At 40.0% G+C, this 26,445-nt stretch overlaps 1 protein-coding gene across 1 annotated transcript; it reads right to left on the bottom strand.

Annotated features, from left to right (window-relative positions):
- Window positions 1-1,555: 1,555 nt before the first annotated feature.
- Window positions 1,556-25,264, bottom strand: LOC115419854 (macrophage colony-stimulating factor 1-like). The gene is made up of 7 exons (XM_030134906.1): window positions 25,114-25,264; window positions 12,062-12,169; window positions 6,781-6,843; window positions 4,202-4,372; window positions 2,937-3,111; window positions 2,530-2,582; window positions 1,556-2,108 (listed from the first exon to the last, which is right to left on the bottom strand). Exons 1-6 carry the CDS (start codon window positions 25,144-25,146, stop codon window positions 2,545-2,547), a joined length of 588 nt encoding a protein of 195 aa, XP_029990766.1. The 5' UTR covers window positions 25,147-25,264; the 3' UTR covers window positions 1,556-2,108; window positions 2,530-2,544.
- Window positions 25,265-26,445: the final 1,181 nt, after the last annotated feature.

Genomic DNA, 26,445 nt, shown 5'->3' with positions numbered 1-26,445 from the left:
TATAATAATATTTAATATATTGGTAACTCAACATGATATTTATGTTTGTCACCATGTTTAAGGAATGACTTCTCGTGTCATCTTGTGATAATAAATAAACAAATTATCACATTTGTAATGTAATGAAAAAACTGACATTACACATTTCTGTTTTTTCGACATTTAGTAAATATCTGTAAAGTTCTGCACAGATGTCCAATGGAAAAGTCACTACTGACTCCTAAAAATCACCTCCAATGCATGGTGTTCCGTCATCTGTTTCTAACACTGACTCTGTTGTTTTCTGAATACTGTACCTTCATGTCCATCATACTGAGTATGGTGTTCCTCAAGGGTCCATTCTTGGACCAGTGTCATTCTCTTTAACTAAACTCTCATTGGCTGAGTTTCCTACAGGCACATGGGTTTTGATGCTGGTTTTATGCTGATGACATATTGTATTTCTTATCTGAGCCTTCTGTTTACTCATTCTTGTCTTTTTTTCCAGACTTTTTTTTTTTTTAAGTCATTCAGTTGTCCACCTCATTTTGTTTGGACTTCCAAACCTTCCAGTTTGATCCAAATCAAATATTCAGGTATGAAACATCCTACAGAGGTTGTCTTCCTCTGGATCATGAGTTTGTTCCAAAAACACTGTAAAACACTTGTGGGATAGTTTGGACTTTTGGACCAGTTATAGGAAGTTGTGCAAGGCTGCTGTTACAAAGAAAACCCAAAAAAAGTTATTAATAAAGTAATTAATAACCAATAAAACTACATTGGATACAGCCACATTCTACAAGCAGAATCAATACTTGAATGGATTGAACTGATTTGTGTAATTGTATATAAGTTACAGATGTTCCTTCAGTTCCTTGAGTCATTCCTTGATAAATGTCCATTTCCATAAAATAAACAGAATAACCAGGTGTATTTCAACAACTGTTTATTTATGTTTATTGAGATACTTTTCATATGCATCCACATCTTTGTCTCCATTACATTTAACAACTTATCTCACAAACAGTTCAAGGGGATTTCTAGAATTTGACAAAAACATTCACATGGATTCAGGGATGAACTGAAAAAACTGCGTCAAAGGTCACTGCGACCTCCTGAAACCTGTCCTTAGCCTCAGACTCCGACAGTGGAAGTATCTGATTGAACCAGTGAACGAGCATGTACATTCAGTTTTACTGCGAAAAGCAAAAGATGAACCTTTGACCCATGTAATGAATGAAACATCACAGGAAACACCCACAGACCTGACTTTACATGAATCCATCCATCCATCCATCTGTTCATCCATTCATTCAACTGTTCATCCATTCATTAATTTGTTCATCCATCCATTCATACGTTCATTCATTCATTTGTTCATTCATTCATTCTCTCATCCATCTGTTCATCCATCCATTTATCCATTCAGCCGTTCATCCATTCATCTATTCATCCATCCATTCACTCTCCCATCCATCCCTCCATTCATCTGTTCATTCATCCGTTGATCCATCCATTCATCTGTTCATCTGCTCATCCATCCATTCATTCATTCATTCATTCATTCATTCATTCATCCGTTCATTGAATCACTGGTTTTGGGGCTCCATCATCTTCCATGTTCTTCTTGGTTTTCTGTTCTGGTCTTTTTTGAGATGCACATGATGTCAACAACGTCACAAACATGAACTTGGGTCAGTTCACGTACTTTGTGAAACACTGAAAACAAATCCTCTCCCTGCTGGATTTGGACAAAGGCCTGGGTTTATTGGAGACCTGGTTTTAACTGAGTCCAGGTTTTAGTTGAGGAGAATCTTCAAACATTTAGAAAACAAATAGAATGTTCTCACACAGAGAAACACAAAAGAACATAGTTATGAAGATAGAATGACACAGGTCTGTCCTAAACAATCTTATTAAGGCTTTAATTATGGCTAAAACATTTATTTCAATAAAAATAATATATATTTATAGAAAAAATAAATATTCTGATATAAACGGTAAATGGACTAGAGTTGTCAGAGTGGACAACGCTGCTGTCGGGCTCAGAAAAAGCAGGTTCTCTGTGGAGATTAACGGGACGTCCTCAAAACTGCAGAACCTCAGAACCTGGGGCCACATTGGACGGTCTGGATTAAAGACAGTAAAAATACTTGACTTTATAACCATGGATAACAGCGGCTGAACCTGTTCTAGCACAGTGTTTTATCCACTGGTCTTCACTGAACTCCACCTTGTTACTGTGACCTTCGACCAGCACATGTTCTAACTCTGGTTCCTATAAATGTTCTTCTTTAAAGTTCCTGGCATTTTTACAGAACATCCTTTTCCTGTTTGACTTCTGGAAACAACCCCAAGAATAAAACAGAACTTAGTGATTTTATTTTTTTTCTGAGCCAGTGTAAGTGAGTGAAATATGGCTTCCTGATCCAGCTTTAGTCTCCTGAACCTTCCCTGGTCTATATTCATATGTTGGCTCTTGTGAATGAATGAAGATAAAATAAAGACCACTAAATCCATGATGAATATTCAACAGTATTAAACACTCACCTCCACGAGTGAAAACTAAGGCAAACAGGGTTTGTGACCTGAACCTGAATCAGCTGCAAGAAAAACAGGAGCAGTCAGTGGATTTAGTGGTGACACATACTAGGGTTAGTTAGGGTTAGTTAGCCCTGTTTGTTAGGGTTTGTTAGCCCTTTGGGTTAGGGTTAATTAGTCCTATGGGTTAGGGTTAGTTAACCCTATGGGTTAGGGGTAGTTAGTTAGTCCTATTGGTTTGGGTTAATAAATCCTTTTCATTTGGGTTAGTTAGTGCTGTGGATTAGGGTTACAGTTAGGGTTATTTGACCTACGATGCTGGTTTAGTAGGGTTTGGGTTTAGGGCTTGGGTTCAGGTAATTCTATCTGCTATGGCGGTTTTAGTAGGGCTAGGGTTTGGGTTCAGGTTATTCTACCTGTGGTGGTGGTTTGGTAGTCCTCTTCCACAGTGAACTCTGCTCGACAGTCCCAGTCCACTGGACCTTTACTGTCCCTCATAAGGTTCATGTACATCTGGAACACACCTTGGACCTTCTTCAGGGCGTCTTTTGGAGAACTCTCTACAGCCTTTGAAAACCTCACAGGACTGTCCTGCAACAGAAGGAACAGAACAGGAAGAAGCTGAAGACCTACCTGCTTTGAATCAACAACGATCAAATGCAACCACTGGTAGGAAACAGGTGTGGGGGTGAAAAAGAGAATCGACCAAAACAAGCAAAGGTGACTGGGGTTGGGGTTAGGGTTAGAGGGTTAAGGCTCCCACAGAGTTGGGCATACTGTGTGTGTACTGTGAGGGGCATGAACTCTGCGTGCACTGTCTGTGGACGTTTGAGGTTTCATAGTTGAGCATACCAATCAGTCACCTCCTGCTCTCTCCTCCCCCTCCAGCGATGCCGGCGTCCAGGGCGCTCACGTCGAGGCGCGCACCCACTCCACTCCACTTCTCACAAGTTGCTACCCGCCAGCGGGGCTTTTGTTAGCCTTTTGTTAGCTTTCCTCTTTTTGTTTGGCCAGGAGGATCTGGACGTCCTGTTTTCGCTTTTCTTTCGTTACGGCTTATTTTGTGGTTTGATTTTTTTTGATAGGGTAGCGGTGCGCTGGCAGCTTCTGCGACCCTGTATAGGGTTGGCACCATCCTTATGTTTATTTTGCCGGTCCACTCTGGTCTTTTCTTTTGTTACTTTGGGCATGGGGTTTAAAAGGGGTTTTGATTCTGCTCAATTAAAATCAGCTTGTTTTCAACAAAAGAAGTGAATCGACAAAGAACGAAACGAAAACAAAGCAAATATAACAAAAGAAATTCTTTTGAATTATACCCTTTGCCTCTGGTGTCCTGTGTAACTATGTTTCACCTTTGGGTTGTAACATGAATCTGCAGGTTTTTCTGTGGAGTTTTTAATCCATCTTAAACCAGGTCTGTTTATGAACCACAGTGTTTCTCCTGTATCTGAAGGTGTTAACACAGTGAAAAATAAGAGTAGGTCCAACCTCCTCATTTGGGGGCGGGGTTATTGGCATCACAGTGTAAAGTTCAGCCATTGACAATAATGGAGTTCAGAGGTGTGTGAAGTAATGACCTTTAGAGTCGGTCCTCTACTGGCGGCATGCGGCCCACGTCTGGCCAGTACATCATTAATACCACGTTCTGGAGTGTAGATGTTTGTACAGTACTGATCCTTACCTCCACCTCCTCATCGATTTCTGCAACACATCCTTGAGTGTAGAGATGGTAGATGAGCTTCTGCAGGGCACTGACGTATCTCCTGTTGTCTGAACTCCTGACATAATGGAAATGTTTGCTGAGGAGCTCCAGGGCTTGTGGGAGCGCTGCTTTGACATAACATACTGTACTCTGTAAAACACCAACAACATTCAGAGGAAAAGCAGGGAACGTCATTTCATCACAGATAAACTCATGCAGTGTTCCTAAAATATCTACATTTACGTTGGATTTAGTGCAGAAAAATAGCCCAGGTTAAGTGTTGTACACTGTATATTATTATACTAAATATTACTGTATTAGAATGACCAAACTCTGATCCCCAAACCAACCACTGTATAAACCTACAGATGTATAAACGTACCCCCTACTGTATTTGGCTTATTATTCCTGCCATGTATGTTATTCCTGTTCCACTTCTCTGCCCCTCCCCATTCGGTCATTCTCCAGTCTTCAGCCACACCCACTGCCTTCCAGCCACACCCCCTCAGAACTCAGAATCCGACTCAATTCCATTTGTTTTGTCGTTGAATCCCATGCTGTGAAGACGGATTGGTGAATAAAATGAACTTTAAAGGTTTTCATCTGAGTTATTTTATTAGAAACAAGATGCTAGACATAAGTTCATGCACTTCATGCTTCTTTCAGACACTATTTAAATCTTTTTTTTTTCCTTCTTTGTTCCAGTTGTTTGGTTTAATTATTGACTGGTTCAAATAAATCCATTTAACATTTCTCTATTTTTAAGTTCTCTTTGACCCCATTCAGTGTTTAAAGATCTTTAAATCAATGACTCTTGGGTCATATTCAATGACCTTTACTCTTTTACGTGGTCAACATACAGTCAATGCACTTTTACTGTTTCCCTGGTTTGACTCAAACCTTGAATTGGTTTCATCAGATACAGATTGGCTCTTAGCACCTGGACAAAGGTGGACACTTTCTGTTTGAATTCCGTTTTTGGTTGAATGTCATTAATTGTGTTTTTACTGTTTAACAGAGGCTGGTTTTAATATTTGATCTGTATTTATCTCTTTAATGGATAAATCACTTATCATGACAGATCAGACCCTGTCCACTCCAGCTGTTTTCAGACCGACAGAACCGTTCCGGTGCCGGTTCCCACACCTAATCTTGAACCAGCTGACGTGTTCACACCAAAGGTATCAAAGCGTTCGGGAGCTGAAAATTTGGTTCCTGATGGGCACAAATTAAAACTTGTTTTTTCTAAGCGAGCCATGACGACATGAGGTTCCATCTGTGGATTGGGTGTCACTGCCTTCTTCCCCACAGATGCTGGAGCATGGCCTAGTGCAGATAAATAATGATCTGTATTCAGAGTACAAATGCTCGCAGGTAGTCGATGATGCCATCCATAGCACTGTTGTTGTTTTCTCTGCCGTGAACACATTCCCTTTTGAATGGCCGTTTTTTGTTGTTGTTTTTTTTTGGGGGGGGGCAACGCCCACTGTTGTTGATGTCATGGACTTTCATAATGGTATGAATGTGGGCCGTTCATGGACAAGCACTTCAGTTCCCAGTGTAGTGGGGCAGGCTGGCCAGTCTGAAAACAGCTTCTGACGTCTTGCAGGTTTATCCATTGACTTTTCAGTCACTGATCAGTTTTTAAGCAGTGACCAGACACTTCTGGGATTGTCTGAATTTATTTGACTTGAACACAGAATCAGGATCATCAGCGAATGTCAGTAGATCATATTCACACGGTGGGCATTCTCCTCAGTGCACAGCAAATTATTTGGTTCTCACCAAGTTTTAAAAAAATGTAGATTTAGAAGTGTTAGATAATTTATCTTATTTAAGAGTTATTTTCTTATTTTAAGTGTTTGTGCATCTGTAGAAATGCTTATTTCTAAATTTAACAAGTGGTGTCAGGCACAACAAACCCCGCCCCTCACACGTATTGTAGCTTATTTTGGCATTGATCCAGCTGATGTCATCATGTCTGTGTGTGGTGATGTCAGCATATCAACTACCTCTATATATGTGCCAAGTTTGTAGTAAATTGAAATAAAATTGATGTTTTATACACATGTGAAATTTCACCCATTAGTAGTAAATGGGTGGGAAAAAAAAGATGTAAAAAAAATTCATAAAAAATTTGAACTTTTCCTAAAATGTAATCACATCTATTCTGGGTCACTGGCAATTTAGAAACCCCATTTAGTATGAATTCAACTAATAGTTTTGCTGCTAGAGTGTTAAAAAACAAACAAACTAAAAACACTACCTCTTGCCTGCCCTTCAGGGGGTGGGGTAGCAATCTTAATTAAAGAAATGTTGTCAAGTGAAATTATGTTTCTGCATGGGCAGATGTTTCACTTGTTTAGCTACCTTTTTCCTCAGATTTAGTGTTTTTATCTCGTTTTTAGACACCCTTTTTTGCAGTATGGTTCTAATGTTGAATCTACATGTCACAGTAGACCAGAGTCCATTCAGCTGAACCCACACAGATGGAAACTTTCACCATCTATGAAAGCGTGACTTCAGACACTAAGACAAAGATTGGAGGAACTTCTCACCAGGTTCAGGTGTTCAGTGAATGGATACTGGATGAAACAGCTGTGGTCCAACTGGTTGTCGATCTGTGGAGGAAACACCCGTGAGTTAATCTTCAGTTCAGATGTTGCTTCATCATCCATCCTGACTTCCCCTCTGGAATTTACATGTGTCCCTGAATGCATCACCCTCTCTATCGACTCAGTCACAGTTGAATTCACTGCTGCTGAAGGCGACAGTGTTTTTTTTTGGGTTTTTTTGATTGATCTGGATGGACGTTAACGCCAGGTTGGAACAGTTGGATCAGCCTTCATGATTTATTGGAGGGGTTTGTGTTAAAGGGCTCATATTTTGCTAAACCCACTTTTATTAGTCTTTGGTTCATTTATTTGTGTATTTGGACCCTAACAGTTCATAACGTTTGAATTTGAACCCTCCAGGTGCTGCAAAGCTATCTTTATATTCATTTTGGCAAAAATAGAGTGGATTTCTACAACTTGTTTTAATTCCTGCTTATTTTGTTGCATCTATAACAAGTTACATCACGACATTTGCACATATAAGGTCAAGACTTTTGACAAACATTTCCCCGAGTATGACGTAATTGTTTGTCAGCAGCAGCGGTTGTAGTCCATACTGAAAATATGTCCAAACTATGAGCCGATTACCTAAAATTTTCAATTGTTGGTTGAATGGGACAGAACAGCACAGCCAACAACCTGGAGGGGGTGGGGCATGAAGTGACTCATTTGCATTTAAAGGGCCAGCGCTCAAAACGACCTTTCTGGTGTCATTACTCAGAAATAGGGTTGAAAATGGACCTGTGGAGTTGAATTAATGAAGAATTCAGACCCAAGCATAGCATTTACAGTTTACGTAGACCACAGGGAAAAGTTTTAAAATGCACAATTCCATTTAAAAAAAGCAAAATACCAGTCCTTTAATATTCACTGAACTGAATCACACAGGTCTGGTCTGAATGTGAATGGTAATATCTGGAGAAAATCACACTACTATGCAAGACAAATATGATCAGTCCAACTCCAGCTGTTAAATGAAGTGAAATGTGAATGTGAACCAGATGTGGACTGTGGTTCTTCTACTGCTGCAGTGGTCACAGTCCTGACATTATTGTAATTTATAATTGGACAGATCAGGACACGTTCAGTTGGACAAAATCTGAAACTGCAGCCCAACATTCACCTTCACTTTTAGAGGGTTCATGAAAAACATAAGAGACAACATATCAGCTGTCATCTACATGTGGTCTGTGGCCCATTTCAAGGCCATCGACACTGTTTCAGATGTGCAGGTTTAAGGACATTCACATCTGCACATATTTCCACTATTATTAAGTCTGGTGTAGGCAAACGCGTCATATTAATGGTGTTGAATGAAAAAACCTGCGGAATATTAAGTTGTCAGAGTTAGTTTAAAAAAAGAACAGATTCACTTTGTTCTCCTTAAGATCACTTTAACATTAATAATTTCTGAATCAGCACGGAAATCTAATATGAAATTAAATGAAAATAAGATGAACAAAATCAGACAAATTAATCAAAACTGGATGAAAACCACCAGGAGAAAAAAATTTAAGCCGACATTTGGTTTCAATGTCTTTAAAGTCCTCTGAGATTATTACAACACTGCTCAAATGAGATGCATTTGGAGAACAAAACAAATTACAAACATTGGGTTAATTCTGGGAAGTTCGCTGTCAGACCAGACAAGGAAAGAAAATTATCATAATTATACAAAAGAAATAAAAATACCTTGAAAATATAGAATGAGAGAAGTGGAAGGTAACAGTGAAGGCAGGATCACATGACTCTATAGATACATTTGTGAGGAACAAAGAAAAAGGAATTAAAGAGTTTTATTTCTTATCCTAGTCTGTACTGAGATAATGTCAGCCCCCTAAATAACAGAGTAACAGAATAACAGAGTAGTAGAGTAACAGAGTTATAGAGTAACAGAATAATAGAGTAACAGTAACAGAATAACAGAATAAAGATCCTGGGAATAACAGAAAAGCAGATTAACATAATAACAGAGTAATAGAGTAATAGAATAACAGAGTAACAGAATAACAGAATAACTGAGTAATAGAGTAACAGAATAACAGAGTAATAGAATAACAGAGTAACAGAGTTATAGAGTAACAGAATAACTGAGTAATAGAGTAACAGAATAACAGAGTAACAGATTAACAGAATAAACAGAGTTATAGAGTAACAGAATAATAGAGTAACAGTAACAGAATAACAGAATAAAGATCCTGGGAATAACAGAAAAGCAGATTAACATAATAACAGAGTAATAGAGTAACAGACTATCAGAGTAACAGAATAACAGAATTATAGAGTAACAGAATAACTGAGTAATAGAGTAACAGAATAACAGAGTAATAGTATAACAGAGTTATAGAGTAACAGAATAACTGAGTAATAGAGTAACAGAATAACAGAGTAATAGTATAACAGAGTTATAGAGTAACAGAATAACTGAGTAATAGAGTAACAGAATAACAGAGTAACAGATTAACAGAATAACAGTTACAGAGTAACAGTAACAGAATAACAGAATAAAAATCCTGGGAATAAAAGAAAACCAGAGTAACAGAATAACAGAGTAACAGAATAACAGAGTAATAGAGTAACAGAATAACTGAGTAATAGAGTAACAGAATAACAGAGTAACAGTAGCAGAATAACAGAATAAAGATCCTGGGAATAACAGAAAAGCAGAGTAACAGAATAACAGAGTAATAAAGTAACAGACTAACAGAGTAATAGAATAACAGAGTGACAGAGTAATAGAGTAATAGAGTAACAGATTAATAGAGTAATAGAATAACAGATAAACAGAATAACAGAGTAACAGAAAAATAGAGTAAAAGAATAACAGAGTAACAGAATAACAGAGTTATAGAGTAACAGAATAACTGAGTAATAGAGTAACAGAATAACAGAGTAATAGAATATCAGAGTAACAGAGTAATAGAGTAACAGAATAACAGATTAACAGAATAACAGAGTTATAGAGTAACAGTAACAGAATAACAGAATAAAAATCCTGGGAATAAAAGAAAAGCAGAGTAACAGAATAACAGAGTGACAGAGTAATAAAATAACAGAGTAACAGAATAACTGAGTAATAGAGAAGCAGAGTAACAGAATAACAGAGTAACAGAATAACAGAATAAAGATCCTGGGAATAACAGAAAAGCAGAGTAACAGAATAACAGAGTAATAAAGTAACAGACTAACAGAGTAATAGAATAACAGAGTAATAGAGTAAAAGAATAACAGATTAATAGAGTAATAGAATAACAGAGTAACAGAATGACAGAGTAATAGAGTAACAATAACAGAAAAATAGAGTAAGAGAATAACAGAGTAAGAGAATAACAGAGTAATACAGTAACAGAATAACAGAGTAAGTAAGTAAGTAAGTAAGTAAATTTTATTTATAGAGCACTTTTCACAGACAGGGTCACAAAGTGCTTTATCAAATCAAATGAAGTTTACAGAAACCCAACAGAATCCTCCAGGAGCAAACACTTGTGATTGGTGCCAGTGGCGAGGAAAAGCTTCCCTTTAACAGCAGAAACCTGGAGCAGACCCAGACTCCCGAAGGATGGCCGTCTGCCTTAACCAGTTGGGGTTAAAGAGCGAGAATAAAGGAGGAGAAAAGAGAGAGCGATAGAGATATAGAGAGACTGGGGGAGAGGGGAAGAGGGGGGAGGTAGGGGGAGACACATGGAGTACATGGGACACTGTAAAGTAGCAACTTTACATCGCGAAAAACGAATAAAACAGTGCAAGTAGAATACAATTAGAATACCCGTAAAACCCAATAAAATACCATTAAGACAGTTTAAAATATGATGAATACATAAAGTGTAATCAGTTTGTGGTAACAGAATAACAGAGTAATAGAATAACAGAATAACAGAGTAACAGAATAACAGAGTTACAGGGCTTTGACTTCACTATAAATAAATTACACGAGCAGGTTCCATCACAGACAGATTCATCACATCTATCCATCTCACAGTTCTGTGTCTATTAAATATATTGAACAAAAGTAAGAATGCTTTTGTAACAGAACAAATCAACAAAACAGGCAGTGTTTTATGAGGCTTCTCATAAAACCCCCCCAAAAAAAACACTGAATGCAAAAGGTTTCATCATCACACAGACTGTTCATATTTGTTAAGTTAGGATAAAATATGAGGATACATGTGACACTAAACGATGATCCAACTCTACACAGAGCCAGACTCCCATCACCACTGACAGGTTCTGACGCCTGTTTCCATCATTTTTGCAAAGCGACACCACTGCAGCATCTGGATTTATGGACGTTAACCTGAAACCAGCTGACAGACGCTGGATTAGGTTTAGAGCCATAAAGAGTCACAGGCCAAAGGTCAGACGTCTCCAGATGTACCTTCTACCAAGAGGCTTCGACACGAACACTGAATGAATGAAATACGATTACATGGACGATAATATTCCACTGTTATTCGGACAATAACCTGAGTGTTAACATTCATTTAGATATTCACAATTAGGCCTTTCTCTGAACAGTCCTGTGATATTATTCTGTTTTTAAGAGGGTTCTTTAGGCGTGTTCTAAAGGTCCACTGTAAAGAAAAAGATCCTCTGGTAGAGATGGATAAAGACCACATCACTGGTCAAAACTACAAACCCACTCACTGTTTAACATCATACTGACACCAACACATGTTCCCAGGAGGTGTTTGATAGAACCACAAATGGAGACTGAGTTCCCACCATGGAACGCTCACCACCCGAACAGAGCACTGCTAAACGGACAATGAATCCATGTAAAAACCAATATGAGTTTACACTGAATATTGACTTTTTAGGAAGTAGAAAAAAACAGAACATGAATGTGCCTGTAAACATAGTGAGTCATAACCTCCAGACAAAGTATCCACTCCTGACTCCTCATTGGTTCTGTCAGTGTGGTTGGTTCTCATTGGTTCTGTCAGTGTGGTTGGTTCTGTCAGTGTGGTTGGTTCTCATTGGTTCTATCATTGTGGTTGGTTCTCATTGGCTCTGTCAGTGTGGTTGGTTCTGTCAGTGTGGTTGGTTCTCATTGGTTCTATCATTGTGGTTGGTTCTCATTGGCTCTGTCAGTGTGGTTGGTTCTCATTGGTTCTATCATTGTGGTTGGTTCTCATTGGCTCTGTCAGTGTGGTTGGTTCTCATTGGTTCTATCATTGTGGTTGGTTCTCCATCAGTGTGGCTGATTCTTATTGGTTAGTCTTACCAGGCGACCGAGGCTCTGTAGATGATCCTGCATTACCGAGTGTCGACATGGACCGGGGACACCTCCCGACGCCAGGGACAGGACCACTAACAAGCACAGATGCTGAGCCTGGAGGACAGGAAGCAGAGTTTTAGAAGGTCGTCAACAACCACACCTTCAATATCAGACTGAAGAGTCACAAACGGACGTTCAACTCCCCTGTGGGGGGTAAACCACAATGTTATCAACAGTCATTCTATCTTAAACTAGGTTGCACAGAGGTTGAGAGAGAGAGAGAGAGAGAACAGTATGTAGATTCTCTGTATGTCCTGTGCATCTAGTGATCAACAAAATAAAACTCTTTGAATGTTGGTGAGAGACATAGTGATGATGATCGTTATTCTCACAGGACTAGTTCTGCCTTTGACCTCTGAGATGACACATTATGTTACTACACATCAGTCATGTATGTCATTTTTTTGTGCAAATTCCCTTCCATGTTTAGTCTTGAGATATTTAGTCCCTTATGAATTGAAATGTGTTTGGGAGTCGTCGGTGCCTGTTTCCTGGTGGTGAATGAAGGAGGCTGAAGTTTCAGGTGTTGATGGTAATTTATGAGGTTCATCTCTGATCATTCACCAAAATGTCCCTCAGAGAACATTCAGGGCAGTCTAAGAGTGAAGAGCATTGGATTGTAACCAGATGTACAGGTATCAGTAGATGAGGACCAAACCAGAGACTTTATGTCAGCTCTGTGTTTTACTCAGATTTACTGTCTGAATGGCCCTCAAGAAACAAGCACATGGAGGTGAATTGTCTTTTTTGTCACCAGAGTCGGCTGGTTCTGGAGCTCCAGAACATGTTTAGGACTTCAGGAAGCTTCTTCTTGTTCTCTGGAAGTCTCTGAATCTGGGAGAGTTCATAGGTGGGACCTCTGACCCAACGTTCAACTTTACTGCCACTAAATGTTTCTGAAGTGAGTAAAGAACAAGTAGTCTTAAGTAGGCTTAGAAAGTAAGTAGGCTTACTGTCAAATAAGATCCACTCAGCCAGACCAAGGCTTTAGAGCTTCAGTCAGATCAGAGCTTAGATGACCTCTAGTTCATAAACACCCAATGCATCTATGTAACCCACAAAATAGGACTGGAGTCCTATTCCATTATCTGTAGCTGCAGTATTCAGGCGACCGGGCCTATAATATCTACATTATTACTGTCTCTTGAATAAAAACAAGGTGGAATTAACAGAACTTTGCAAGAACATCAGAACGACCACATCACAAGTTAACGATAATAACATCATCACCAACTAATGGACAAATACTGAACAACAGGAACATACCACTGACTTTAACAGTGTCTAGTTTTATGGTCTTGGGTATTTTGTCTCTTGCATCACCTGTTTATAAACTCTGCCAGTCTTATGTGAATTATTTTTTATAATTAAAATATCATTGTTTTATATTTGTTTTGTTTTTTTAATTGTATTGATATGCCAAATGGTGAACCAGCAGCTCTAAAGGAAAATAATAATAATGGATTGGATTTTATATAGCGCTTTTCTAGACACCCAAAGCGCTTCACATTATTGATCCATTATTCATTCACTCTCACATTCACACTCTGGTGGTGGTAAACTACATCTGTAGCCACAGTTGCCCTGGGGCAGACTGACAATTCACGCCTACCGACCGCCACCAAACATTCATACGCATTCATACACCATTGTGAGTGGCACTGGAGGCAAGGAGGGTGAAGTGTCTTGCCCACGGACAGAACGGACTGACTAGGATAGAGCGGGATTCGAACCATCAACGACCCGCTGTACCACCTGAGCCATGGCTGTCCCATAGACTGTACCTAAAGTGGACAGATGTGACACAACACCAAATGGTATTTCAGATGTTGTTTTTTGCCTTTGGAGCCAGAAGTGACCATATTGGGATAAAGGGGTGGAGCATTACAAAACAGTTCCCCAGAGTTCTGTCCTTGGTCCAGTTTTATTCACCGTTTACATGAATCAGAACATAACTGCCATTTTAACACAGATGACATCGTCCTGTTCATATTTTGATGTTGCTCCTCTAACACGTCATTTAACCCACTGCAAAAACAAAAGGTTGTGAACTGTTCTTCTGCTCTCAACGGGAGGAAATATTGACCACAGTAACTATAAAATGTCTTGCATTGATTGTTGAAGTGGTCTTCGTGCCATATTGGACTATAGAAATGTATCACTGGTACTGTTATGGTTTACACTTTACCCTTTATATCAGAAAACTAGTTTACATGTTCTCATGGTGAGGAGAAATTGTTGGTTTTTATTTTATTACCCCACCTCCGGTATTGTTTTTGGTTCAGTTCATTTCTTTGTTTCTTTGTTTGTTAACACTTTAGCAGCAAAACTATTGGTTGAATTCGTATCAAATTTGGTTTATAGATTGCCAGGGACCCAGAATAGATGTCATTACATTTTGGGAAAAGTAGGTCAAAGTTCACATTTTTTATTTTTATTTTTTTTACTTTTTTTTCCTCCATTTACTTATAATGGGTGAAATTTCAAATGTCTTTTAAAAACCTCAATTTTGCTTCAAATGACTTCAAATTTGGGACAAATATAGAGGCAATTCATATGCTAACATCAGCACACAAACAGACATAACGACACTGATGCCAAAATAAGCTACAATATGTGTAAGGGGTGGGGTTTGTTGTGTCTGGCACCACTTGTTTATTAATCTAAATAGGCTTTGAGCTGTCAGAAACATGACCTCAGTATTTTTTAGTTCAGTTCAGTATACGTGTAGACTCTATGGGAACCAGGGCTTTATGGAGCAGCCTCTAGTGGCCATCAATAGTATTACACTACATACTAAAGCAGTGGGTTCAGCTTAAAGGCTGTTTTATGCTTATCGCTTCAGCGTGCTCCATGCAGCTTCACGTGGCCAATTGACATCATTTTCACACCCACGCCCCTTCACGCGGCTCATCTTAGGCAGAAACTTTCCGCTTCGCGCACCTCAGAAAATTTATAAGAGATGCGCAAACAACATGGCCGATATTCAGGAGCTCCCGGTGGTAGAAGTACAGAAGTACAGGCACTTCTATGATTCGTCACACCGGGACCATCGCGACAGCTGTGTGGTGAACAATTCATGGAGGGAAATTGCAGCTACAGTCAGCAAAGAGGAAGAATGGGCAAAAAAAACCTGGAAAAACATTCGGGACAGATATGTGAAGGCAAAAAAGACCGCCAAAGGGAGAAATGGAGACCCAGGGGGGAGCCCAAACGTCCCACGGACTCTGAGAGAGTTGAGCTGGCTCTGGAATTTTATTAAACAAAGGGAAACAGACACAATTGGCAATTTTCTTCTTCTCTGGTTTTTTACTGTGATAGACGTGCGTTTGTGGCACACTGCCTCCTGCAGTTTGGGAATAGATGCCGTGCAGAGCTGCCCAGAGTATAAAAGCACCACACGTACTCTTGTGCCGACTCCCCGCATCTATTTTCCGCACGTCACATTCACGTAGCAAGCATAAACCAGCCTTAACTCAGACCCTCACACTATCAGTGAATATAAGTTGTTTTGTTATGTTTTTTTGTCATCATTATTTGACATTTTGATTCATTACCATGAACATAACCAACCTGGAACAGGTTAAGTTAAGATCATTTAACACTAAACCAACCTGTTACACAGAAACTGTTGCAATAAGGATCATCTTCATGCATGTTTTCAGATGTGTAGCGTGATAGCCATGCTTGTTCTGATTCTGTCAGGAAACGACTGCTTCCTGTGTGGCTTCTGTTTTTAGCTCATCACTTTTTCCTGAACCCTCAGAGGGGGTTTCATCCAGTGACTAAAAATAACATCAAACTGAACAAACACATAACAAGCTCTGGGGTTAATGATGAGTGAGTTTGATGTAATGTCAAACATGTCAAAGTACAGATGATCCTCTGTTAATGTGCATGTTCTGCTCAGAGGTTTAGATGAATGGTTTCATCCTTTAAACTGGTCCCATTGAGGTACTAGACATGATGCTCCAGGAAGTGTGAGAGCAGAGACGTCAACCAGCCGTGAAAGAAAACAGTCGAACTGAAAAATGGACCTTAATTAAACTCCAGTGTCCATCAGTCATGGACATTCTATCTCCCAGGATGTCACATCTCAGGAACCCATAATACATCTTGGTTGGTGTCAGAGTTTGACCTGTGGGACGTCAAACAGACGACTAAACAATGCGGCAGTTAGGGTTTGGGTTAGACTTAAAAACAGCTGAGTTAAGAGATGACAAATGGATGATAATCAAATAAACAGGACATGAACCCTGGACTTGTTTAAGTCCATGAGCTGTCCAAAAACAGAAGAATCGGGAACCTGGGAAAAAGAAACGTAAACACCGATGAAACACATGGTTTGGTAAATTAGTATCTACTGATTTTTTTACTGTTTTTAATACCAATGAAGCAATGATTGTATTTATGTGTGAAACCAGTTATTCCTCCATCATATAAATCATCAGTTCAACACTGAACACAGGATCAAACAGGAAACACTGGACCTGAACTGAACAACTGATCAACAGAAAACATACAGCTGTGCAGTTAAAAAGGTTAAAGGTAGTAGTGACACCAAACCTCAGCCCAGTTCTGTGGCCCAGACAGACCAGTTCAGATGTTCTGATGGATCCAATCAGAGTGAACTTTACTGAGGGTCAAGTGAAGCGGAATGTTTCAGCCAATCTCAAAGAGAAACGTGGAAAGGTGAAGCTCTGACAACTTGGAGCCGTCTGACCTAAACCAGCCTGTATGTACAAACCAACATGAGTGGAGGTGGTTTATAGGTCGACTGTTCTCGTCAGTGTTGACTAAATAAACCGATCTGTGTTTTCTGTTCGAGTTTAGGGTTAGGGTTATGTTAACTGATCTGAAGCCCATCTGAAGCTGATACGAAGCCCATCTGAAGCCCATTTGAAGCTGATCTGAAGTCCATATGGGAAGAACATATGGACTTCCTGTGTGCTAAACGTGCTCAAAGACTCCATTTTCTCCATAGAATCAGACTGTTTGGTGTTAGCTCTCAGATCATACTTTACACAATGCAGTGCTTGGAACCTTGATCAGATTTGGGATGGCAGCTTGGTTGGGTTCACTCACCGGTCAGTCCAGGTCTAGGATTGAGAAACCGGTAAAAACTGCAGAGAAACTAATAGGAAACAAAGACTACCAGTCCCTCCAATCAATATATGAACAGGAAGCTGTTCATCAGGCTCACAGGATCATTAAAGATCCATCCCATATCCTTTATGCAGAATATGAGTTATTACTTCGATTAATGGACCCTGAGCCCTTTTCTTTTATTCAAACTTGCCTAAGGACTGGCTTTTAAACTACCCATGTTCTTATTATTAATGTTTCTACTCTTGATTTTATTTTTTTATTTATTTCTATCATGTATTTGATCTTATAACTACTTGATTTTTTTTTTATCACTGCCACTGAAAATGAAGGAATATTTTTAAGGAATGGAATTACTCTCATCTTTTAAGTTAATTTGTTAAATTAATTGTATTTATTCTATTTATTTTTACCCGGTCCAATACATAGATTAGGTCGAATACATAATTGTGATTATACTGACTCCAAAATATTATCACTGAATGTGTTTTGTTACTGTATGTGTCTGAATGGGAATGCAGCTGTGTAGTCCTGTTGTCCAAAACAAATGTCCCCAGTGGGACATAAGATTGAATCCTGATCCTGATCCTGATCTGAAGCCCATCTGTGGACTGAACTCAGACTCACTGTGAAATGTTTTCCAGGTTTAAAACCCTCTGATCAGACATTTTATCCACGTCATATGTTGTACCCAGAGCCAAAGGTGTCAACAGCCTTTTTCAGTTCTGTGGAAGAATGTCTGGAGTAAAATCAGAGGAGGTGTCAGTGTCCAAGGGTTAAGAGGTTTGGACCCTGGCCTTTATGAAGATGTCTCACCAGTCCATATTCAACGTCAACCGCAGAGACAGAAAATAATTCACTCGTTAGCTTTGGTCTGTTTTTGCTAAAAATCAAAACCAAAGCCAGAAAAAAAATCATTTTCCCTGGAAACAACATGTTCCTGAAGTATTGCACCACTGGTAACCACAGAGGCTTCTTCTGAGATCAACAACAGTCAGAGTTTAATGAGACCACAGCATTGTTATTACTGTTGTACAGGAGTTTAGTGTCTGACTGTTGTAACTGTGGTTTAAAGTCCTACCACACAAAACCGTCTGATATGCTGTTGGTTCAATTCTATTTCACACACATTTAACCACCAAACTGTCAATAGTCATGATAACATGCATAGATGTGTTTTTGGTTTTTTTTTTGGTTTTTTTTGGTGTTTCTTTTATCTGAAGTATAATGAGTCATTTTATGGTGGACATAAGAAAAGCACCAGCAGATGAAACATGGAGTTGATGTGCAGCTCAAATCCCACAGGAGGCTCTGAGTTTATTTTCTTCTTTACTCTGAAGCTCCATAAAGATTCTAAAGACACAGTAACCTCTGAACACGGCTCTGGTCCACTGTTGTATCTGGAACTTGTCAAATGGGGCTTTTCTCAGTTCCTACTGAGTCTGTTTTGGTGGGTTTTCTGTGGTCTGACCCACTGCAGACCAGGCTTCAGCTCCTGTTTCTTCATGTGTTTCTTTCTTATTTTAGTTGTTTTTGACCAAACCTGGACCATGGTGTTCAAAGTTCAAGCTACTTTAGTATCTCCTAGGGGAACAATTATTGTACATCCAGAATTACACACTGAAAACCACACTGAAAAAGATGCAAAACCCCAAATGACACACTATTCACTGTTCACGGTTCAGGACCCTGATAGTAGCAGGAATAAGAGTTCTAATGTTTATTACCTCCGCCAAGGTTATTTTGCCAGTGTTGGTTTGTCTGTCTGTTTGTCTGTCTGTTTGTCTGTCTGTCTGTCTGTCTGTCTGTCTGTCTGTCTGTCTGTCTGTGTGCAAGATAACTCAAAAAGTTATGGACGGATTTGGATGCTAATTTCAGGAAATGTTGATACTGGCATAGGGAACAAATGATTGGTCAAGGCAGACGGCCATCCTCCAGGAGTCTGGGTCTGCTCGAGGTTTCTGCCTGTTAAAGGGAAGTTTTTCCTCGCCACTGTCACCAGTCACAAGTGTTTGCTCCTGGAGGATTCTGTTGGGTTTCTGTAAATTGACTTAGAGTCTGGTTTTGACCAACTCTATATATAAAATGTCAAGAGATAACTTTTTTTGTGATCTGGCGCTATATAAATAAAATTTGATTGATTGAGTGATTTAATTGGTTTTCCCCTGTAAGTCGCTTTGGAAAAAAGCGTCTGCCAAATGTGTAAACATAAACACATGATTAAATTTTGGTGGTGATCGGGGGTGGGGGGGGCCACTGATCTGCCTTGGTGGAGGTCTGCGCTCTCTGAGTCCTTCTAGTTGGTCCTGTTATATGGTTAAAACGTATCTAGACAACACCCGTAGAAAACACCTGAAGAAAACACCCATAGAAAACACCCATAGACAACACCTCTAGAAAACACCCCTAGGAAACACCTGTAGAAAGCACCTGTAGAAAACACCCGTAGAAAACAACCATAGGCAACATCCGTAGGAAGCACCCGTAGAAAACAACTGTTGGCAACACCCGTAGGCAACACCTGTAGAAAACACCTGTGGAAAACACACGTAAAAAACACCCGCAGAAAACACCCGTAGACAACACCCCTAGGAAACACCCACAGGCAACATCCATGGAAAACACCCACAGAAAACACTCTTGGACAACACCCACAGAAAAGACCTGTAGACAACACCCGAAGACATCACACATAGAAAACACCAGTATAAAAGACTCAAATTCAAGTCTATCCTCAGTCATTTCATTTACAACATGATCAGAGGGAATTATGGGATTTACGATACTAAAACAGTCAAACCCTGCAGCTTTAAATGCAGTGACGTTAAACTACATCTAGTTTTGCTTTGGGTTTTATGTTATGAGGTCACTGAGCTCAGTCCAACACACACATAAATGCAATGAAAAGAATGAAGCAGCTTCTGCACATTCAATAATTTAAAGAAACATTCACAATTACAATGTTTAACTCAGTATTTCCTGCTGTTCCACGTCTGTCAATCAAAACAATAACAAAAGCAACTACTGCACTTGTGTTATGACCCTTATCAATAATAATAATAATAATAATAATAATAATAGTAATAATAATAATAATAACTTTATTTGTATAGCACCTTTAAAAACAAAGTTTACAAAGTGCTTTGACAGAGGGCACAACAGCAGGATACACGAAGCAAGTAAAAATACTAAAACAGAAGCAACACAATTACAGAGATGTATGAACAAGTTAATTATCAAACAGGATCCAATTTAAAAATTAAAATTAAAAATTAAGGTTAAAAAGGGGACAGACATCACATAAAAGCAAGTCTACAAAAATGTGTTTTAAGAAGTGATTTAAAAGATGTTACTGATTCCGCAAGCCTTATCTCCTCGGGCAGGCCGTTCCAAAGTCGAGGGGCCCTGATGCAAAATGCCCGGTCACCTTTTGATTTAAGCCTCGACTTTGGAACAGCCAGGAGCCCTGAATAGCCACGTCTCACTGGGATGTGGGTTAGGGTTAGCATGAACCAGCATCTTTCCTGTGGCTGAACTGTGAACCTGGAGCTAATGGTCCATATGATCTAAGGTCATCTCAACATATAGTCCTCCTCCTCCTCCTCCTCTGTTTAACTTTTACTGTGAAACGTTTTGATCCTGTGGTTAAACTGTGGATGTGTTCATGAAACAACAGGGTCTCTGTGTTTTCTGCATGGTGTGTTCAGGCTCTGTAGGTTTACACAGCATTCTCCTGCCGCTGCCGTGTGTTGTGTGTATGAAGTTGTGGTTCTTGATGTTTCACAGAGGCCGTATTGTGACACTGGTTTCTGGAGGGATTATGTACATTAACATGACATTCTCAAACTCAAAGCAGCTGTGAGGAGCAGAGGCGCCCTCCAGGTCAGAGCAGCTCCAATAAGATCAACACAACCAGATGAATTTACAACCGTTGGACAGGATGGAATGACCCTGGATCAAAGCCTGTGATAATGACACCTCCCTGTGCAGTAGCAGAATTGGATCAAGGTACGTCAGCGATCAGACCAGAACATTAAAGCTCAGCTGCATCTGTGATGAAATCCAACACTGTAACGGCTTTAATATTCACTGAAGGTCCAGTGGAAGGAGAAGGAATGGAATGGAATCTAATCTAATTCTGTTTTCATTAGTCGATAATGAGGAGCAGGTCGTCTGTCCACCTTCTTCTTCTTCTTCTTGGAACTGATGTCACTGGTGGAACTCAGACGTGCTCAGTTTGATCACAACCCGTAGATAACACACGTAGAAAACACCAGTAGAAAACAACTGCAGAAAACACCCACAGACAGCACCTGCTGAAAACACCCACATAAAACCGCTGCAGAAAAACCCCGTAGAAAACACCCTTAGAAAATACCTGTAGAAAAGAGTCAAATTCAAGTTTATCCTCAGTCTTCTTCTTCCTTTTATGACATGTTTCCCCCAAGGAGAAAAGGAAGCGTTTTACTACCACATGAAACACTGACCCTTTGGTAGACGAGGAGTCTCAATGATAACGACTTTCAACTCGTTAACGGTGGGTTTCTGGAGCAGAACTTTACTGCTTTGGACCAGTCGTCTACAGCTGACAGGTGTTTCAGAAGAGACATCAATATCATCATATCCGTTTGTCCATCCATCCATCCATTCATCCATCCCAAATCCAGACCCAGATCCTGACCTAGATCTAGATCCAGACCCACACTCAAATCCAGACCCAGATCTAGACCCAAACTCAGACCCAGATCCTGATCCCAACCCAGATCTAAATCCACATCTTATTGGTTCCATCCTGGTTCTGGCTCTGTGGACCTGGACTGTGGACAGTGTCTGTATAAATCCTGGTGGACTTGTTTTAAAATAACCACAGGCGTCTGTTATTTCTTTCTTATTCCCAGGACTTTGAGACAATGACAATGACTGTGACTGAAACAGGCCCATATGTCATGTGATCTGGACCACAGGTCATGTGATCCAGACCACAGGCCTGCAGGTCAGCCCCTCCACACAGTCCTGTTCTGTTTCCCTTTTTCATATGTATAGTTCCACAACAACAGCGCACCTCCTCCAGTCCAGTCACATTATGACCACAAGTCTGGAATAAAAGTACACACAAACACTGGCCCAAAGCCTCGGAGAAACACAAGCAGCTAACGTGTATTCCTGTCTGATGCCAGGAGGAACTGTACAAACTACGAATATGTCCATTGGTCAGCTTCCACACGTCACTAAACTGTTCATCTATGTGGGTCAGTCCAGTCCATAGAAATCCTTCACTGCAGTAAAACCACAAAGTCCTGACATGAATAAGTCTAAAGAAGCGAATGAATACAGTGGTCACATTATTAAACCGCTTAACTTCAAGTCAAACGAAACATAACAGACAGCACAATCAACATTCACTTCAATGTGTTTCATCAGCCACAGACTGAAACATGAAGAAGCTTTTTCTGGGATGAAAACTGGCCTGGCCTTTTAACAGTTCCAAAAGCTAACACAAAAACTCATGGCGAGGCAGCTTTTCAGCATTATGCTCCTCGCCTATGGAACAGCCTGCCAGGGAACCTCAGGGCTGCAGAGAATGTAGAAATTTTTAAAACCAGGCTCAAGACCCACCTTTTTAGTTTGGCTTTTAACTAATACCTCTGTTTTATCCACTCTAAGGTTTTATAGTTATATTTAATATATATATCTTAAGATTCTTTTAACCAGTGTTTCCGTTTTATCATTTTAATGTTTAATATTTTTATTATATTTATATATGTCTTACATTTAGCTTCTTTTAATCAATTTCTTTTATATCTTTTTAATGTTTCTTATCTATATTCTCCAGTGTTTCATCAGAGGGAGCCCTCTGTACCGGGGGACGGCTGTGGACTCTGGTGGCTTTGGCCCCTTCTTTCACTGGGGTCTGCTCCTTTCTGGTGGGTGGGGGTCCCAGTTGGCCCTCTCCCACTGGTTGGGATGCGGCGCTGTGTCGCTGGTTTCTGGTTGCCGGGGTCAGCGGCTGTCTCCTGGTGCAGATGGCTCCCTGAGACAGCGCCTCCTCTTTTACTTTTACTTTTTCTTTCTGGTCCTCCCACGCTCAGTTAGTCTTTTTAAGTATGTGTGAGCTTGTGGGTTTGCATATGTGTGTGTGTGTGTGGGGGGGTGGTACTGATTTTTAAGCTTATATGTAAAGCACTTTGTGCTACAGCCTTAATGTATGGAAAGTGCTAAATAAAGATTGATTGATTGAAAACTGACTCCATGTCTCCCTCTAGTGGACATAAATGAACATTACATGAACATTCCACTTGTACTCAGAGCAGTTTTCGCCCCTCTGCCAACTTCTGGCCTGAGGGGTATTGTAATTGTTTTGTTGCTGGTCTGTCTGTCTGTCTGTCTGTCTGTCTGTCTGTCTGTCTATTCAATGACATAATCACATTATCTGTAGAATGGAGTGAGATATCTGCACCGCATTTATACTGTGGATGCATCTTACATGGAGCAGAAGCCTATTGAATATAAGTCACCATGACCTACTTTTTCAAGATCCAATGGCCTTGTGCAGTTATAATATCTGAGTACTTTCACATATAAATATGTATCTAATAAGTTTTACACAAAGACAATCTAATCTAAATTATAGGGCAGTAACTTTCAGCAGAATCTTACTCAGTGTGTTATTTTTTTTTTTTTTTATCTTGCATACCTTGTCAGCAGGTGAAAAAATATCTGGAATTGTATAAAAATGAGTCAGTAAATAACTAAGATTTGTCTTTTACAACCACAATAGTTTGAGATAATTTATTTAATTCTGAGTGAAATTAACAAAACCTTGAACCTACTACTGGACCTGATGTGATGGTTTAAATTTAATCAACTTTCACATTTAAGTGTAACTGCAATTGATATATCTGAATCTCTGACTTAAGTCCAAACTGATCTGAAAAAGCATCAAATCCCAGATGGATGTAAATGTGGACATTTCCTATGGACTGGACCTGTTAAATTGGACTCAGACCAGACCTTAACCTGTGGAAAAACCACCACAACAAACATCTACATCCACATCAGAGACTGGGGGAACGTCATTACATCCACAGGTTCCAACAGATGAAGTCTGAGGCCGTTTCAGCTCCACGTTCAGCTGAAACAGAAAACTTGGTGTGGTTTTGACTGAATCTTTCCAATGTCGACATCATTAATGAGCAGGTTGGGTTTAAACCTTGGATTAGGTTTGTTTTGGATGCAGATCTCCCCTCCAGAGGGGACGTCACACATCGATGGGTTCAAATGTACTTTAATACATCCACAAACATAAGACATGGACACCAGTTGAAAATACACTGCAGCTAATTTGGTTCTTACCAAAATAAAAAACAAACAAACAACAACTTAGATTTAGAAATGTTAGATAATTTATTTTGTTTTAAGAGTTAATTTTCGATTCAGATTCAGAAAACTTTATTATCCCATACGGGCAATTCATTTTTCTTATTTTTTGTGTTCGTACATCTGTAGACATGCTTATTTCTAGATTTAACAATCTGAATTCAAGAAATCTTGTCCAGTGAAATTATCTTGCTGCATGGACAGATATTTCACTTGTTTTGCGTACCTTTGTCCTCAGATTTATTGCTTTTATCTTGTTTTTAGACACCCTTTTTTGCAGTGTAGAATGGCCTGCATCTACAGCTCAACTTGAATCAGTTCAATATCATCAGTATCAATCAGACTGTGGTTTAAGTTGTAACAGTGGACGTCCTCCAGGACAATAGAACTAAAACAGATCAGAAATAATTAGTTGTTTACAGTGGAACGACAGCATCGTTCAGTTGAAACCCTGATGAGTCCTGTGGTCCACATGGGCTTCACAGGACTTCAAACCCACAGAAGCTGAGTCTTACCTTGGCTGTGAGTTCTGCTCTGAGTGTGTTCATCTGGCTGAGTGGGATGAGCAGAAACCAGTAAAGTCCAGTTTATGGGTCACTGGTCCTGAGGAGAGGACACAGCAGATCCTGGAACATCCTGGATCCTGGACACTGGACGGCCAATGGACACCTGAACACACTGAGGCTCAGCTCTGCCGTTTTTTGCCTCCTCCATCCAACCAGAAACAGGCAGCAGCAGGGAGGGTGGAGCAGGACTTAGGACCACCCCCTGTCCGGGCTGGGGCCACCTCCTCCTCCTCCTCCGAGTCTCAAATCTGTTCTGACAGTGTGAAACCAAAGGACAGCTGAGGACAGTTTGGAACAGTTTGGGACAGTTTAGGACAGTTTACAACAGTTTAAGACCATTTGGGACGGTTTAGGATGGTTTAAGACAGTTTAGGACAGTTTGGGGCAGTTTAAGACCGTTTGGGACAGTTAAGGGTGGTTTAAGACAGTTTGGGACAGTTCAGGACAGTTTACAAAAGTTTAAGACCATTTGGGACAGTTTAGGATGGTTGAAGACAGTTTAGAACAGTTTAGGACAGTTTTGGACAGTTTTGGACTGTTTTAGACGGTTTGGGACAGTTTAGGACACTTTGGGACGGTTTAAGACAGTTTGGGACAGTTTAGGACAGTTTGCAACAGTTTAGCACAGTTTAAGACAGTTTAGGATGGTTTAAGGTGGTTTAGGACAGTTTAGGACAGTTTAAGACTGCTCTGCCAACAGGGATGAGTCCACATCCTTTATTACCTCCGCCAAGGAGGTTATGTTGTTGTCGGCATCGGTTTGTCTGTCTGTTTGTTTGTGTGCAAGATAACTCAAAAAGTTATGGGTGGATTTTGATGAAAATTTCAAGAAATGTTGATACTGGCACAAGGAACAAATTATTAAATTTTGTTGGTGATTGGGGGTGGGGGTGGGAGGTGGGGGGGGCACGGGGGCCCGCTGATCTGCCTTGGCGGAGGTCTGCGCTCTATAAGTGCATTTCTAGAAAAGACAGCACAGACCTCCGCCAAGGCAGATCAGTGGGCAGCCATGCCCCCCCACCCCCCAACCCTGATCACCACCAAAATTTAATCATTTGTTCCATGTGCCAGTATCAACATTACTGGAAATTTTCATCCAAATCCGGGGCACTGATCTGCCTTAGCGGAGGTCTGCGCTCTCCGAGTGCTTCTAGTTCATCATTAAATGACAGTTAAAGCTGCAGTGCAGGTTTCATCATCACTACACATCACTCAGTCTCAGAAGACACCAGACCTCTACATCCTGCACTAAGACCAATAACAGGTGGTTTTAGGTAGGTA

This window comes from Sphaeramia orbicularis, chromosome 5 (assembly GCF_902148855.1).
Source record: "Sphaeramia orbicularis chromosome 5, fSphaOr1.1, whole genome shotgun sequence".
NCBI classification, from domain to species: Eukaryota; Metazoa; Chordata; class Actinopteri; order Kurtiformes; family Apogonidae; genus Sphaeramia; species Sphaeramia orbicularis.
This window is presented reverse-complemented; position numbering and strand designations above follow the sequence as displayed.

Excerpts from the sequence above, each read along its gene's own strand:
- LOC115419854 (XM_030134906.1), bottom strand. The coding sequence starts at position 25,146 with ATGAACACACTCAGAGCAGAACTCACAGCCAAG. Across the intron at positions 6,844-12,061 it reads TACAGAGCCTCGGTCGCCTG|ATCGACAACCAGTTGGACCA; the intron begins GTAAGACTAACC and ends TTTCCTCCACAG. Across the intron at positions 2,583-2,936 it reads CTACCAAACCACCACCACAG|CTGATTCAGGTTCAGGTCAC; the intron begins GTAGAATAACCT and ends TTTTTCTTGCAG.